Raw genomic sequence first — 17,833 nt, forward strand, 5'->3', positions numbered from 1 at the left:
GTATGTTTTGTCACACACTGCCATCTATTGGGCAAATAGGAGAGCACACGTTTAATGTCTGTTATAATAATTTATTATAAATATAGAATGAAAAGATGAGAGTTTGTAAATGTGATACAAATAATATTTTTATACAATTATACTCAGTATATATTCTATTAAAATATGTATAAAATTAAATCAGTCTAAACAGGTAAACATGGTAAAGTGGGATTTTTATCAACCAAGTACTTACCTTTAAATTAAATACTGTCTAGTTTTCAATATTGTTTATTATTTCAAAATATCTTTTATCTAAACTTTTGGCAACTTGGTGCGTATACATTTGAGATAATCCCTTTTAAAACATGTAAAGTAAGAAATAAACAAATGTCGAGTTAAAATATATATGTAATTTTGTTGCGATGTAGAAATGTGGGACTATTAAAAGGGTAAATGTATGAAATTTTCAATTTCGCCTTGTTTTACATGTTATAACGTACATATATCAATATATAACTTTCTATCCATTGAACTAAAGGTCAGGTGTTTAAGTTTATAAAGCGTTTTAGGACATTTTTTAGGATATTTTTGTTGGCGCGCGTGCACAGGAGCTGCTCAGTGATGTTGGTGCTGATGCAGACCGCAGGAGCGCGCCACGGTTTCCCCTGCAGGGGAACGCGCGTTTATTGCGAGAGTCAGCGCGATGCTGCGGCTCTTTCTCCGTCTGCGCATCCTCCCCGGGCTCTGCAAACAAACACAGACGCAGACACAGTCTCCGCTGGAGGACGCAGCGCTGCGGTTGATCCACTTTGGCCATGACGCACCCGATTCAACCCCGACATGTTCGGTTTGGATGAAGGACGCGTTGCGCATCAGAGGTTATTAAACCAGCAAGCCCCCCGTTTTAGCTCCGGGACCGGTTTGTTGGCAGAGGATGATTTTCAGTCCCTGTCATAGTCAAATCTGAACTGTCAGCTGACCGGGGACGCAAGGATCAACACCGAGGCCCCACTGCAGGCCACACACCCCGAAATTACGCACCAGGCTGCCTGAAACACAGTGATCCTCACCTGTTTTATTCGGAGCAGCGGTGTAAACAGCATCAGCAGCATCAGCAGCAGTCATGATGGACGCAGCAGAGTGTGGGGTGAGAGTGATGTGTCGCTTCAGGCCTTTAAACGAGGCTGAGATCAACAGAGGAGACCAGTACATCCCCAAATTCAAAGACGAGGACACCGTGGTGATAACGGCAAGTCTGTGTGCACATTACTCACATGTTGATACTGCTTGTGTGTGTGTGTGTGTGGGGTGTTGAAAATACAAACACTGCAGTGTGTTGAGGGAGAAAGTGTCCTGTGGCTCTACAGATAGGCAGTGAAGCAAGTGCGTAGTAAATAAATACACTTCTAATGCCATATACTTAAAGTATATTTATTTGTCTTTACATTTACATTATTTATTTATATTATATGTTACTGCAGATTCCACATTAGTTCATTTTTTTAAACATCTTTTTTGTTCTTTCATTTGATAAAATATAAGCGACTGATAATAATGATGCGCAAAATTACTTCATTTGAACAAAACCTATGTTCTGTCATTACAATCTGCTTTTTGTGTCTACAGTGCAGTGCAGTGCAGTGTGCATGTATGTATTTTAGATTCAAACAAACAAACATTAACAACTAAGTATGAAATATAATACATGTCTTTCCATGTCATACGTAAACATGTGAACTTAAATTTAAAGTTCTATTCAAATGACGCCGATTAGCAAATGGCACCAATTGGTTTTCCTCTATTTTGATATCATTTAGTAGTACTGCTGTAGTTTACTTCCTGTTTTATTTTGAAGCGTTTTTTTCTCCATGTTTCTGCTGAGTTTTACTTCCTGTCCTTGCGTTTTCTCCTGATTAGCACCACCTGTTTTCCATCAATCATCTCTCAGTTTGTACTGCAGCCTCTCCCTCAGTTGTCATCTCAGTTATCAGTAAGTGTTGAGCGTCATTTCTCATGTTTTCTTTTCCTACTTTGTGACTCGTCATTTTTTTTTAGACCGTGTCTAAGTCAACGTTAGCATTTTTCCTCTCCTCACGTCTGTGAGTGTTTACCAGCTCACTCCTCTTCTGTCATAACTTCGAGCATCATGTCACCACCTCGTACCATCACATGTTCACTGAGGAGCTTTGTCACTGTGTCAGAGGTTTCCTTTCTTCAGTTTGAGGCTCAGAGAGAGAGAGAGAGAGAGACTGTTTCTGCCCTTAAGTGCTGACAACCGTATTTCACCGCATTTTCCCCAGAGAGTAACAAGTCAGTGGTTGGACAAGGGCAGGAGGACTGATGGATGGTCAGGCTGAAAGAGCCTGGGTGTGACTGGACACAATTTCAGCTCAGGTTTTCTCAATTTAGAACAACATCCTGATAGAAAAGAGCAGTGTTTAGTCCAGAGTCGATCAGATGTATATGTTGTGACAGGGTTGCAGTGGAGAAAGAGTAGGCTACCGCATATATAAAATCAAGAACACTAGTTTAATTTCATGCCAGTTTTCAGCTCTTATTTACAGATTCAGAGCCACACATTGTAATCAACTAATATGCTACTCAGCTGCACATGGCGCAATTATATTTTTCTAGTATATTGTGTTGAAATTGGCCATTCTGCATCATGGATACTTTGTGTTTCTGTATGTTATGTACATTCTTATGCTAATAGTTTAACTTTTGTATTAAAAGGTACTATAAAGCACAAGTTAATTTGGCCATAAACTACTATATTTTACTCACTGTTTCTGCAGTATGTATATTTATGCAATAGCTTAATTTAGATAAATTGCAGTAGATCCATCCATCCTGCTTATTTCAGTATATTTCAAAGTTCTTGTTCTATTAAAAACTATATCAATATATGTCATCATAATGCCAGATAAATGTAAAGTAAATGTCCTGACATTGCAACAGACATCTTTCCAAATGTTTTAAGTAAAAACATCATTAATAAAACATAAAATATGCACAAGTGGACAGAAATACTTTATTTCCCCATATCTAGAGCAGAGGTTTGCATGGTTTTTAAGAAATGTCACCTTTCTGAACTGTTTTCTTCTGGCTAGAATGCACAAGTGAAGATGAAATGTGTTGCTTGAAGAGCTGCTTGTTCTTTTATCACTTGTGTGATTGTAATTTCTTGTATTATCGTGTGAAACAGGGTAAACCCTACGCGTTTGACCGTGTACTGCCTCCGAACACGTCACAGGAACATGTGTACGACCAGTGTGCCAAACAGATTGTTAAAGGTGCAGTATGAAAGTTTACACCACAAAACATCATTCTTAGTTAACTTCTGTTAATCTACTGCAGAGATCAGCAAACATACCCAATCTGTGCACCATTACTTATACTGAACTCTTCATCATTACTAGTCATTATAATTGTATTTTGTCTACTGATTAATTGAATACATCTGCAGGCTTTGTCTTCTCTAATGTATTGTTACAATTTACTATCTTATCAATTCTAAAGAGTAATACAAAGTTTTTTAAATGTTCATTAAACTGTTTAGAAATAGAAGTAGTGTTACTTTAGTAAAAACAGTGGTGACGATGTCGGTAACATATCAGCAGATGTGGACAGAGGTAGTGTGATGTGGAATAGTAGTAAGATTTGATTTAATATGAATGATTTATTTAAAAGATGGTTGTACTACAAAAATTATAGCCATGGTGATATAAACAGTAGTTGATTTATCATTAATACTTTGAATTTATGTTTTATGTGTGTGTTTTTATTTTTGTGATTGTAGATGTGCTGGGTGGTTACAACGGGACAATCTTTGCATATGGACAGACGTCCTCGGGGAAAACACACACCATGGAGGTGAGACTCATTCAGTCCAGTCAGTGTAGTTCCTATCGTCTGTAATATCTCAGGTCAGATTGATTTGAAATCAGCAATTTTATATTAATTTTCACCGTTGATCAATGCCAGAGTTCAGGCTGTTATGACTGGCAGTGACCTGTCATCTGGTCAGATGATTACTGCAGTGATCGTTGTGTAACGGATGTACTCTTGCTGGTCTTACAATTCAGCACTTGAGATTTGAGTAATCAAAGTGTATCCCAAAGCATAAAAAGTGAAAGTCACTGACTCTCCGGCTGTTCTGTTAGATCAACATCAAGCAATTTAATTCTGCTAGTACACTAATCCACCAAGACTCTTTTTAATCGTCTGGGATCTGTGATGACAACACAGATTTAAATGTAAGTGTTTAAGAATTAGTGACATCCAGGGATGAGACTGCAGATTGTGACAAACAGCTGCTATAGAAACATGGCATCAGGAAATGGCATTCACCATGAAGCAAGACTCTTCTCTAAAGTGTATAAAAGGTTTATTCTTTTTATTTTTAAGTGATTTCATGCTAACATATACTTATGGGTATTCATTTATGTTGATGAACCCCCCAAAATGTTACACTCATACTGCATTTTTCGAGTATACTCCATATTTTTTCAACTCACATCAACTTTGTGTTTAGGGCAAGCTCCACGACCCCCAGCTGATGGGAATCATCCCCCGCATTTCCCACGACATATTTGACCACATCTACTCCATGGACGAGAACCTTGAGTTTCACATCAAGGTGAAACAAAACAAAAATCTTTCTTTCTTTCTTTCTTCCTGCCGAAATCCCCTAGGAATTATTCACAATTTATTGAGTTTTGCTAACTTTTGATCAATGTCACATAGATTACACATGCCAATTTATCAAATTAAGTCATTTAAATTAGGCCCCTTTTCACATTCAGAAGTTTAAGAATAAAGATGTGTGCATTTATGATGTTTAAAAAGTTGGTAAACATAGATGCTGTTTGTTTGTGCAGGTCTCTTATTTTGAAATCTACTTGGACAAGATCAGGGATCTGCTGGATGGTATTTGTGCAACTTTCAGGATAAATTTTAGTGATACTTAAAAACAGTTTTATTTAAACCTGATCTTTGTTCTGTTTTAAGTGTCAAAGACGAACCTCTCAGTGCATGAAGATAAAAACAGAGTGCCCTATGTCAAGGTGGGTAAAAACTGTATTTGAAATGTACTTTGATATTGTTTTATATGATGAATCCTAATGACGGACAGAATGAAGTAGCGTTCTGCAGCAACAAAAATAGTGACCCACTTTCTAAAGATACCCATTTCAATCACATTTGACTATTTTTTTATTGTCATTTCTGTAACACCCAGTATTGGTCAGGTCAACCAGACATTTCCAAGAGTTTGATAAACAAGTCACATCATTTTATGCATGTCTTATTTAATAAAAATGAATTAAATGTTTTTCCCCCCCTCTCTCAGGGTTGTACTGAACGCTTTGTGTCCAGTCCAGAGGAGGTGATGGATGTTATTGATGAGGGCAAAGCCAATCGCCACGTGGCAGTGACCAGTGCGTATCCCTGCATGAATACTTAAATAACTTGAACTTTGTATGTCTGTGTGTTCCTATAAAGCTCCTGACCACCTGTAAAATTGTTTTAAAAAATAATTTTTCCAGACATGAATGAGCACAGCTCCCGCAGTCACAGCATCTTCCTCATCAACATCAAGCAGGAAAACATTGAGACAGAGAAGAAACTGTCTGGGAAGCTCTACCTGGTGGACCTGGCTGGCAGTGAGAAGGTCAAATCAGTGAAATGGAGCCTATGTTTAGTTAAAGGTGGTTGTTTTTGACTTTTATGAAGTAATATGTTTTAAAAACGCAAATACTGTCTGTCTGAACAGGTCAGCAAGACTGGAGCTGAGGGAGCAGTGCTCGATGAGGCAAAGAACATCAACAAATCTCTGTCAGCGCTGGGAAACGTTATCTCAGCTCTGGCAGAGGGAACAGTTGAGTCTATCATAATTGTGTTTTTTCATAATGGAAGAAATCTCAATAACAAGCAAAACTTTCTCAAGGTTGAATGTCATCAGACAAAGGTGAATTTTATTTTTCAGAAAAGCCATGTGCCATACCGAGACAGTAAGATGACTCGGATCCTGCAGGACTCTCTGGGAGGAAACTGCCGAACCACCATCATCATCTGCTGCTCGCCATCTATCTACAATGAAGCCGAGACCAAGTCCACGCTCATGTTTGGACAGAGGTACAGTGCCTTTTTAAAAAAAAATCTTTTTAATATTATGTATTCTTCTGTCTACATAAATATTTGCAATGATATTGTAAGGTATTGCTATAACACAAAGAATATTGATCTATTATATCTGGTTATCTGTCCTTGATATTATCAGTGATTTCTTGAGAAATGAAGAGGCAGGTCTTTCTTTCCCTCCCATTCTCAGATAAAATCCTGTGTTTCAGTATGAAATTATATTATTTTAACAATTGTGTAATTGTTTAATCTTTAAACAAATATACCCACTCAGGAAAAACGTTTTCCCATTTTGGGTCGGCTATGGTCCAATAATATGAATATGTTTCATCTGGGTTCATTTAAAAAATAAAATAAAAAAAGGTTCCTTTATATTATTTTGGAGATGAACTTCCTCAACCTTGACAAAAACAAAATGGACATTGTTTTGACAATCTAACTCTTAAATGCAACAAACACTTGTGAGCAGAGCTGACAGATGGCTGGTCAAGCATAGTGGCTCCATTTTGTCCATTTGTAAATGTAGAGAATGACACAGCCGGTCTTTCACAGTAGCAAGCAAATCCACTATGATGCACAGGTCTATGGCTGAGGTCAGTGCTGGAAAGTAGAAACCAGATGGCTCCGAGTTTCCCGCTGTGCATCCTGGTTTCTTCTTATTTATAGATTCCCATTGAAACCTACGTCACCTTGTTTTGTTTTCCACAAAACTGCATAATTCCTGCTGTGTATCATTGGTCTTTCAGCTTTAATTGTTGTTCCAACCAATAATACATATCATTTATCTGTTTTATTAATGCAGACGTGATACTGCATGACTATAATGTATGACATGAAAAATGCCGTAAACATAGTCAGTTTAAAGTCACTAGTTTTTCACTTAGTGTGGAAAAAATCTGGTGGTAAACGTGCATCACTCACAACAGAGTGAGTTTAAACTGCTTATATAATGACCATTAGCAGCAGTGATGGATAAGATGGCTGCTGAACGAGTGCTGTGCAGCCATCTGCCCCCACTGCCATGGAGAGGAAATTAGGTTTTCCACTCATTATAAAGACAATGAGTAAATCATGGTTTACTAGTGAGGTTTAGTGAAAAGCAAGAATGAGTTCCAGTGTTTTCAAAGACAATAAAACTGAGGCATCTTTATTTTTATCCTTTAAAACTGTTGATTCCTTCAGTTACTCATGCAACCTTAAACTATGACAACAATGCTTGGGCTCAAACACAGAATGAAACTCAAAACTGAATGGTTAAGAATGGTATCATGCATGTGACAATTAGACTTGACTTAGAATGTTTATTTTAATAACAAAAAGCAGAACAGAAGAGAAAAATGCAACAAAGATACTAAAAGTTGTAGGCTAAAGCCCCACCTGCAACAGATTTTTTTTATAAATGCAAATTATGTATCACACATTTGGAATTGTTAACTTACCAGTTCAGAGTATTGGTTGTCACAGATATGGCTGTGAATTAGTCACGTTATTATGCACACATTTTGATTTGAATCATGATTTTCTTTTTCTGCTACCTTTAAAAAGTGGGTCTCCTTTTAGAATCTGGGAAATATTGCTTTAAAACATTGTACATTTGAGGGCAATACCTTTTTTATTTAAAAAAAAGTGTATTTACACATTTAAGCACTGTCAAACAGTTTTTTTATTAGGTTGCTGATCCATAAGACTACTACTAAATACTAGTTAGTTAATGTTAGCATGTTTTTCATTAAGTCTATATTTTCAGATTAAGGATGAAGTAACTCCTTGTACTTACAAGAATGGGTAATGTGTCTAATTGGGCACAAAAGAAAAGGCTTCAACTCAATCAGTCAATTTCTGATCTGTCTGTTCAGAGCCAAGACCATAAAGAACACAGTGTCTGTGAACCTGGAACTGACAGCTGAGGAGTGGAAGAAGAAATATGAAAAGGAGAAGGAGAAGAACAAGGGCTTGAAAGGCATCATCCAGAAGCTGGAAGCCGAACTCAATCGCTGGAGAAACGGTGAGATGAAGAAAAGCAAAAAGTAAAATGAAACGGGTGTAAAGGTGCCATACAACAGCATACCAGAGCATGTAGTGACCAATCATAGGCAAACACTGCATCAGAAGAAGAAACAGAACCTGCGGCCATTGCTGTTCAGCAGAGAAATTTAAATGACACACAGTTAGTCAAAACTTGGCTGCATAAAGGGCCAGTTTGTTGTGCTGCACTACCCTAAAAATCTGTTAAACAATACTTTTGCCTCAGTATACAGTCAGTCCAATAATGTCTGTGTTAACATGTTATATGAACTATTGCTCAGCACAACAGTCTGTTTTTGTTCCCTCTTATCCAAGACTGCAGTGTCTCCTCTTCACAGCATCCCTTAGTCTTCCATCTCTGTTGCATGGTAACCACAGAGACCCCACCTCTTTCTTTCTCTCACTCTCTCTCTCTCTCTCTCTGTGGCCATTTGTTATTTATTTATATGATAATTCCCTTGATGCTGGTAATGTTCCCTCACCTTAACAACAAATCAGCTACAGAAGCACCTTTAGAGCCCAAACACTTGCAGAAATGCATACATTTAGTGCACACACAGGTTTGCAGAGCTATTCTTCTGAGGTTACTGCAATCACTTCTGTTCATTTGGAGAGCCTAAACAAAGTGTTATCCATAACCTTAACCATAACCAGCTAACATTTAAGCCTAACCACATTTCTGTTTCCATGAGGACTACACACTATGACAAGGTGGTTGTTCGTGCCAGAAAAGCTCCTAAAGAAGTAACAAACGCACACACACATTATGCTGATGCGGTGACTGTGACATGACTCAGCCTCTGGCTGTTTACCAAACATTTTTCAAAAGAGCAGCATTTCACCTTTTTAGTCCATCATCCGTTCTGTTGTCTCATCTACTGTTTGCTTTCATCGGTATTGAACCAAACCTCAGTGAACGAAACAGCAAATATCCGTACCTGGGCCACTACATGTGACAATTTCTCATGCACAAAGAAGAAAAAGAACAGTACTATAGAGGTGAAATTATTACTTGATTAATTATGAATCGATAAATACAGGCAAGAAGCTGATTAAAATGCACTTGCACCAGCCTCTCAAATTTGAATATTTTGAGTACCTTTTAAACCCAATGGTTTTTGGGGAATTTTGACTTTTAAGACAGGAAGTTTTTCTATGCAGACTTGTATATCTATTGATACAAATGGAGGCAAATGAAGAAAATTAGATTTTTAAATTAAATGGAGTCAGGGGGGCCTCATTCCAACTCTGGGTTCACGTTGTACATGCTTTTGTGGCTTTAACTTTCAATTCAATTGGTATTTTTAATCAACCTACATAACATAAGTAAGCATGTTGTTTTCTTGAATAAATAATGTTTATTTTCTCCTCTGGTGCCACTTCACATTTTTCCCACTATTGAGACTTTGTATTTAATGAGCCTCACAGTGCTTCTCATGGTTTTTAGTCTAGGTATATAAAATGTGCTTGAAGAAGTTGACCTAAATTCACAAACCCCCTTTATTTGGTTCCATTTTGAGATTTTAATAGTTTTTTTTGATTGACATGTTCATTTCATTAATGGGTGAGTGAATGATCCAACAGACAAGTGTATATTTTACAGGTGAGAACGTTCCAGACGAGGAACAGCTGAGCTCCAATGATCAGAAGAGCACTGAATACGACAACACTCTCATTATCGACAACCTGCAGCCGCCTGCGGGAGGCGTGTCCATCGGCAGTGAGGAGCACAGCAAGTATGAGGAAGACATCAGCAACCTGTACAAACAGTTGGATGACAAGGTGAGACACTCCTCTACAAGCTTTTCTATATTTTCCATCCATCCATAACTCTAAATTTCTTGTTTTATGTGTTTTAATATTATTGACATTGCCTTTAAACTCCAACTGCTGAATTCCTCTATTCTATATTTTTGCAGGATGATGAGATCAACCAACACAGTCAGCTAGCTGAGAAACTCAAGGAGCAGATGCTGGATCAGGAAGAGGTTTCTGTTTTACTGCAAAAGTTGATGCATCTATCAGCTGAACAGTGTTGACATGTCTTCCATGCATTTACTGTCACCTAACATCCTACCAGCTACTGGCATCAACACGTCGCGACTATGAGAAGATCCAGGAGGAGCTGTGCCGTCTGCAGACAGAGAACGAGCTGGCCAAGGAGGAGGTGAAGGAGGTGCTGCAGGCCTTGGAGGAGCTGGCTGTCAACTATGACCAGAAGAGTCAGGAGGTGGAGGAGCGAGATCAAACCAACCTTCAGCTGACTGAGGAGCTGCAGCAGAAGACGGTGAGTCAACTAGACCATTTTCACTTTTTATGCTGAATATAACCTGTGTGTTTGAAATTGGATCTTCTTTCTGATCTGTTTATCTTTGGTAATATACAGATCCTTTGGCATTGTTGCCTTTCAGAAAGAAAGTCACGGTTCAACTCCAAAGTGCGTTGAATCTGAGCGTGAATGGTTGTTTCTCTCTATATTGTCCCCGTAAGGGACTTGCCACCTGTTCAGTGTGTACCCTGCCCTTTGTCCCATGTAAGCTGGAATTGGCTACATCTCGGATAAGTGAAAGAATATGAAACCAAAAAATCAGGAAAATATATTCGATTTTTATCAGGTCTATGATTTTTAGACAATTTATGTTCATTGAATGAAGTTCCTCTGGATGTGTTTGGGGACAGGTGTTACTATGTATTATCATAAGCCAAAATGAATATAAACATTCTGTGAGTGTGTGTGTGTGTGTGTTAACAGGTCTCGATGTCAGCCCTGCAAAGGGAGCTGGGTCAGTTGCAGGAGCTGAATGGTCTGCAGAGAAAGAGAGCGGCTGAGGTCCTTAACCTGCTGCTGCGAGACATCAGCGACATTGGCGCCATCATTGGCACCAGTGATGTCAAGGCTGCCGCGGTGTGCACAGACCCACACACATACATTATCAACACCCACTCGAAAATCATTTTACACACTGACACCCAAACCTCTCCTCTGTGGCCCCCCTCCTATTTCAGTCCTCAGAGACGAATGGGAATGGCTTAGCAGTGGAGGAGGAGTTCACAGTCGCTCGCCTCTACATCAGCAAGATGAAGTCCGAAGTCAAGTCACTGGTCAACCGCAGCAAACAGCTGGAGAGCACTCAGGCCGACGCCCACTGCAAAATCCAGGCCAATGAGAAGGAGCTGGCATCCTGTCAGCTGCTCATCTCCCAGGCAAGTTTCCCATGGTAACCATGGTCACATGATGGCTTTTGCTGCAGCAAGATTTAAATCTATTAAGTTCTCTTTTTTTTGATAAAACTTTGGTATTTTTAAGATTTATAGTTTCACTTAAACTGACTTTTTTTTGTTTTGAGATAGAGTTTAACTATTTACCATCTGGCTGAACAATGTAGTTTACACAAACTTTTTCCATGTTTGTGTTGTGTACAGCACCAGGCCAAGATCAGGTCTTTGACTGACTACATGCAGAACATGGAGCATAAGAAGAGGCAGCTGGAGGAGAGTCAGGATGCCTTGACTGAGGAACTCGCCATCCTGCAGGCTCACGGTCAGTACACAACATAACCATTAAAAACCATTATTTAAATGTCTAGTGTGTACGAATTAGTTACAGCTAATGGTGAAACTGCTGCTTTGTCCATTCAGGCTGCTGTAGGAACACATTAGTTCAAGGTGGCTGCCTCCATAAAGCCAGGCCCTTCTCTAAAGTACATTTTAAAGGCTTATTCTGAGGCTACAAAACCAAGCAGTTTATAATTCAAAGCAATTATACTATTTTATATACCTATAAAAACATACTTTTGAATAGTATATAATATTTTTGCCAATAAATCACTGGTCCTTTCTTAAATTTGTAAAATAATACACTTGTTAATATCGAGGCTGGAATTAATGCAATATTCTCTAACAGGAATCCCTTTCCAATTTCCAAATGTATTTTTATGAGAGAAGTTTACAAAGTTAATTCAGTTCATTTGCGGTGTTGGAGTTTACCTTACACAAGGGCTGATGAAACATTGCACAGTGAGGTAAAAGGATATATCCATAAATGTGATAACAGAAAGTTTTTTGTTTTGTATGTTTGTCAGAGAAAAGACAAGAGATGTTGGGACGTGAGAAAGAGGAGGACCTCAGCAGACTGGATGGAGGCGAGGTAATCGGGGTGAACTGCACCAGTGAAATGCTGCAGCTGTCATTTTGATATGAACGGTAAGTGTTTAATTTGTCTCTGTCCTCCAGAAAACACTGGAAGAGCAGTTGGAGAGTCACCGAGAGGCTCATCAGAAGCAGCTCAGCCGCCTCCGTGATGAGATTGAAGACAAGCAGAGGATGCTGGACGAACTGACTGAGTGCGGAAACATCAATATACACACACACACACACACACAAAACCCTTATTTAAAAGCAAAGCTATATTTGTGTTTCTTGTGTTTCTCTCCAAGCCTTAACCAGGGTCTGTTACTGGAGCAGGAAAGACTCATGTCAGACTATGACAAAATGAAGGCCAAAGAGCAGGAGAAGGATGTAAAGTTGCAGAGATTAATGTAAGTGTCATTTAACACATGCATCTGATGAAGCACAGTTTGAGCATCTTTAAGTGTTTTTTTTTAAGTGTCAAAGTGTCTCTGTGCAGGCTGCTGAATGAAAAGAGGGAACAGGCCAAAGAAGACTTAAAGGGGCTGGAAGAGACTGTGGTGAGTCTTTCTGCTGATGTGGAAGTGAGGTTTTTTTATTGTGAGTGAGTTAAAACATGTTTGTAAAGGGAAAAAAATGAAGGTGTGTATTTGATGACACTTGGATGCCTTGGTATACTATGTTGGTTTTGTGAGATTTTGGGTGCCTTACTGTAATTTTTAGCCACACAGCTGGGTGTGGGTGAAGACCTGTTTTAAGGTGCTTCAATGAATGAATGAATGGATGTCTAGGCAAACCTGTTTATTGATCCTCTGTATTACAATTGGCAAGGCAAATGTTTGATGGTGAGCATGCACCGTGAAGCATTAAAAACCGCGGGATCTCCAAATCAGCCATATGAAGATTCAGCTGCTCCCCTACGCTGCCACCATGTTAAACAATTAAGGTGTATACAAGGTTGTAACAAATACAAAAACACAATCAGAATGGCTCCTACACACTGGTCCCTTAACAAATCTAAATTACACCCTAAAACAATAAAGGAGCCATAAGAGTAATTTTTTGTTGTCATGATCTTTAAACTACTTCTTGAAGTTACAACAACATTGATATAGGCTTTTCCAAGACTCCAGTTCTTCTGTTAAAGCTGCGTTCGGTGTACAAGTCAATTTATGTTCGGGTCAATTTGTTACTCAACAGTGCTTTTCTGTGGCTTTATCCATTTTTTTGTCCCTTGTCCACTGTGTCCAAACATGTCTGATGAGTATTGAACTTGCCTCTATCATCTCCATATAAAAATCACTTTCCTGTGCAAAGCTAAGAATGGGCTTCCCTTTTAAGAAAAAGATTGAAGATATGATTAGGAGTGAGAGCTCCCTAGGCATTGATGTCATCAGAATTCTATATCGGTCGGGCAGAACAGAGCACAGGAAAGAGAGCACACTTCCATAAGTTCATTACGGTCAGAGGAACTTCCAAGGGTTTTGTCTCAACTTTTTAAACCTTTTTATACAGAACTCCTCTTATAAGTAACTTTCCTTTGACAAACTGGTGAGAAACAATATCCTGTCCATTCCTTCACATGCTCTGGGAACTATGGGAGCTATGCACCAGCTGTTGGATATTATGATATTGACTACTTTAAAGGGCACATCCATGCAGTAATGGCCTTCCTCTATGACTTTTTCAAAAAAATATTTTTTTTGTTCTCCAGCAGCTTCTCCTTGAAGTCATTGTAATGAAATAACGGCTCCTTTAGTTTGTTGATATCCTGTTTGCATACATGTATGAGTAGCTGATATTTGTTGTTGAACAAGCCTGGACGGGATATCATTCCGTCTTTGAATGATATCACAAATGGCTTTTACGGTCAACTGCATTTGAGGCTGATGTAACATTCTTAGCAGATTGAATCCTGTTATGTAGCTACTGAATTGAAAGATGCTGATGATGCTAAACCATTTTGTGTATAATACTTTAAAGTGGCTGTGGGAGTCCTTCTAAAGTTAGGTTGTGGCTGTGTCATGAAAATGGCATCCTTTCCTTGTGAGGTTCCATAAGATCGAGCCTCATGTGCATTCACTTTTAGGCAAACATCCCATGTAGGTTCAGGCTTTTGCAATTTGCTCCAGAGTCATGACATTTCCCACTGGCACTGTCACTTGTTTTTGGGTCAAAATAGTTATTTGTCTATATGAGTTCATTTCATCTGTGTTCTCCTGTGCACCATCTTCATTACAGGCAATTGCATGGTCACATTTCTTTTTCCAGTTATAATTTGCATTACTGTTATTTTCAGTTATATATATATATCACCATTTAGACCATTTTCATTACCATAGTTGTCTGAAATTCCTTTTCCCTTTAACCATATTACTATTTCCTCTAATAAATGCATCATTGTCAGTCTTTTATTTTAATTGAAGCCATTATTTCTGCCTCACCTGCTCTTCCTCTGGAAGTTGACATTCAGTAGTTGAGGTGTTATGGGGTGCAGAGGCCCTCTGAAATGTTTAAAATGTTGTTGAACAGCTCTGATATGACATGTGATTTCTGAGTTTAATTTACTTCTTTAAGATTGTCTATCTTTGACGTTTGGTTTAAAATGATCGCTTTAGATGCTGTAATATAGTATATTATGTCTGTTTAATGTCATTTTGGATTGATTATACCATGTTTTTGTGACATTTCAGGTGCATTACTGTAAGATACTTTTACAAGTGTACATTTTTGAATCATTAATTGTCATGAAATTATAGGATAGCATAAGGAATGTCCAAAAAATTCATAGTATGGTGTCTAATTATCTTCAAGCATCGCAAATTGACTTGTCATATTTATTTTAAGACAGCATGTCACAAAAATTTTAAGAAATGTAAAAGTATAGTATGTTGTACAATTACTTAAAAAAATCATTGCGTTTCATTATATTGTTTAGACTGTTCATTTTATTGTTGAGGATTGTTTTAAGTGATATAAATGTCTGTTCTCTCAATTCAAACCATTGTCATGATTCTCTTCTCGTAGGCCAAGGAGCTGCAGACTCTGCACAACCTCCGAAAACTTTTCATTCAAGATCTCACCACACGGGTTAAAAAAGTAAATAATCCACCTCTACTTGTTTAATGTTGTTCAGTATCATACACAGAGTTCAGTTTTTCACTGAACCTGTGCTCCGTCTGTTGTGGTCAGAGTGCAGAGCTGGACTGTGAAGAGGGACTCGGCAATGTAGCTCAGAAACAGAAGATCTCCTTCCTGGAGAATAACCTGGAGCAGCTCACCAAGGTCCACAAGCAGGTAAATTATTCAATCACTTGCATAAAAGAAAGTTGTTGAGCTGATTCTGCATATCAGTATTTTGCTTTTTTGTCAAGAAATACTAAGTTTCTTAACTTCAAAGTTCTTTACTCCAAACGGGAATGTAATGAAAATACTGAGAATATTACGTTAATATTACCGCCCACTGCCGCCATCAGCTGGTGCGAGACAACGCAGACCTTCGCTGTGAACTGCCCAAGCTGGAAAAGCGCCTCCGTGCGACCGCTGAGCGAGTCAAAGCCCTGGAGAATGCGCTGAAGGAGGCGAAGGAGAACGCGATGAGGGACCGCAAACGCTACCAGCAGGAGGTTGACCGCATCAAAGAGGCTGTGCGAGCCAAGAACATAGCCAGGAGAGGCTACTCTGCTCAGATTGGTGAGCTCTTTTTTTCACATTCTTAATATATTCTTGAAACTTGGAGTGATGGATTGAATCTGAATAATGTTTTGCATTTCTTCCCAGCAAAACCAATTCGTTCAGGCCATCATCCACTGTCATCTCCCATCAGCAGCAGCATCAGAGCCGGAGGCATCTACACCCACAGCCACTAAACCTTCTACAGCAGTTTCATACTGTAAGCACTTTTGATGATGGACATAACCTAGAACTTTTATTTTTTCATGATTAAGCCAATCCTGAACGTTGATATTTGAAATGTAAAGACAGTTTGATCAGACTAGCAACAGTCCTGTTAAAGCTCCTTTGTTCTTCTTGCAGACAGACCAGAAACAATGCAACGCATGCCAACCTGGAGCCACTAATCCTGTCATTGTGACAGTTCACTCTGTCACCACTCGAAAAAGAAATAGAAACACGTACCAAATTTGAGTTGCACATATTTAATTTGCTGACTGTAAATATCAGAGGCCTCATTTATAACATGTTGTGCTTTTGCATAAACATGTATAAATGAGGCCCTGAGTTTCTCTTTGAAGGATTACGATATACAAATTAAGCAGGTGACTTTCTTTTATTTTTACGTCTTTGGGTTAAGGATTTTTGATTAAACCTTGAAGGCTTTGTGAAGCTTGAAAAGCAAAGTGGAACAGATCAAACTGTAGATTAATAATATTACTAAAGAAAAACATGCTTATTTGCTTTTTTAACAAATGTATTGTTGTGGTAAAGTTATATAGTTAGTCTTATGCAGACAAAATATAATGCAACTAAAAAGCTTGTTATATTGCTATACTTCCGCCACCAAAAATCCTCTGTTGCATTTCTTTACTACTTCCAGTTATGGTGACTTCTTTTGTCGACCTAAAACTGACAATCATCCAAAAAAAATCCATACATTACCATTCAAAATATTTTCATAATCTGTGATACATTACTGATTTACTCTGCTTGAATATTGTTGGGGGGGATTGTGTCAGTTAAAATCAAATGGGTTTTTGACCTCCAAATTCATAAAGGGAATCGCATTTAAATGTATTAGTTGAGTTCCAGGATTTTGAATGTTGAAATTATGAGATGCTGCATATCATTTGGTTGACTGTATTGTATGTATTGTTGCCCTGCAGGGACACTGACCAGCCAATCAGATGTTCCTTGGACTTACTTGCAATACTAATTAGACTTAATTATGTTCTGCAATCTCTTTGCTCCAACAAGTTTTTTTTTTTTTTTTTTAACTCTGCCAAACCTTGTGCCTTTAGAAACACCTGGACCATCGGGGTAACAGATTTCCATTGGTTTTACTTTGTTTAACACCTTCAAAATTCTGGACAGTTAAGTCAACATATTTACATATTCAAAGAAAAACGTCCTCTCTTCAAAATAAACTCAAAAAGACTGTAATCGACATGTTCCCATTATCCTCTAGTCAAAGTTACATGATGTCAGTTTGCGCTGTGTTGAGCATGTTTTTGAATGTACTTTATCATCTTCGTATTTAGGCAACAGAGCTTCAAAAATGTTGCCAGATAATATCACGTACCTGAGCCGGAGATTGTGCGCTTCTTTTTTTGTCGTGTAAGGATTTGTTGGTGGTTGTTTGATAGCTGCGGTCACGCTGTACACGAAGTATGTAACTGCATGGAGTAAGGCTTTGTGACAAAGGCATGCTCAGGGAGGACAAATTAAGGCTATTTGTATATGCAGTGTGTTTAACATGATGTAGGTTTTAAGTTTAAGATTTTAAGTCCTTTCGTTTCTTTCTGCTGTCACATCATATATTTAAATAAAACTACAAGAGATGCAATTAAAGCATATCACATTTTCTTTTGTCAAAGTTATA

At 38.3% G+C, this 17,833-nt stretch overlaps 1 protein-coding gene across 2 annotated transcripts; it reads left to right on the forward strand.

Moving 5' to 3' along the window:
* The first annotated feature begins 704 nt into the window (after positions 1–704).
* On the forward strand, positions 705–17,802 carry LOC122765371 (kinesin heavy chain-like). Of its 2 annotated transcripts, none has more exons than XM_044019605.1 (26): positions 705–1,231; positions 3,188–3,275; positions 3,782–3,855; positions 4,517–4,621; positions 4,863–4,911; positions 4,993–5,048; positions 5,333–5,420; positions 5,529–5,653; positions 5,756–5,860; positions 5,969–6,117; positions 7,980–8,128; positions 9,752–9,930; positions 10,068–10,136; positions 10,229–10,435; positions 10,901–11,053; positions 11,155–11,352; positions 11,572–11,689; positions 12,231–12,295; positions 12,382–12,491; positions 12,585–12,686; positions 12,776–12,836; positions 15,304–15,375; positions 15,469–15,573; positions 15,753–15,969; positions 16,057–16,168; positions 16,312–17,802. In XM_044019605.1, exons 1-25 carry the CDS (start codon positions 1,106–1,108, stop codon positions 16,143–16,145), a joined length of 2,859 nt encoding a protein of 952 aa, XP_043875540.1. In that variant the 5' UTR covers positions 705–1,105; the 3' UTR covers positions 16,146–16,168; positions 16,312–17,802. The 2 variants fall into 2 exon arrangements, with proteins under 2 accessions (XP_043875540.1, XP_043875541.1); XM_044019606.1 differs by having other exon boundaries at positions 16,316–17,802.
* Positions 17,803–17,833: the final 31 nt, after the last annotated feature.

This window comes from Solea senegalensis, linkage group LG2 (assembly GCF_019176455.1).
Source record: "Solea senegalensis isolate Sse05_10M linkage group LG2, IFAPA_SoseM_1, whole genome shotgun sequence".
NCBI lineage: Eukaryota > Metazoa > Chordata > Actinopteri > Pleuronectiformes > Soleidae > Solea > Solea senegalensis.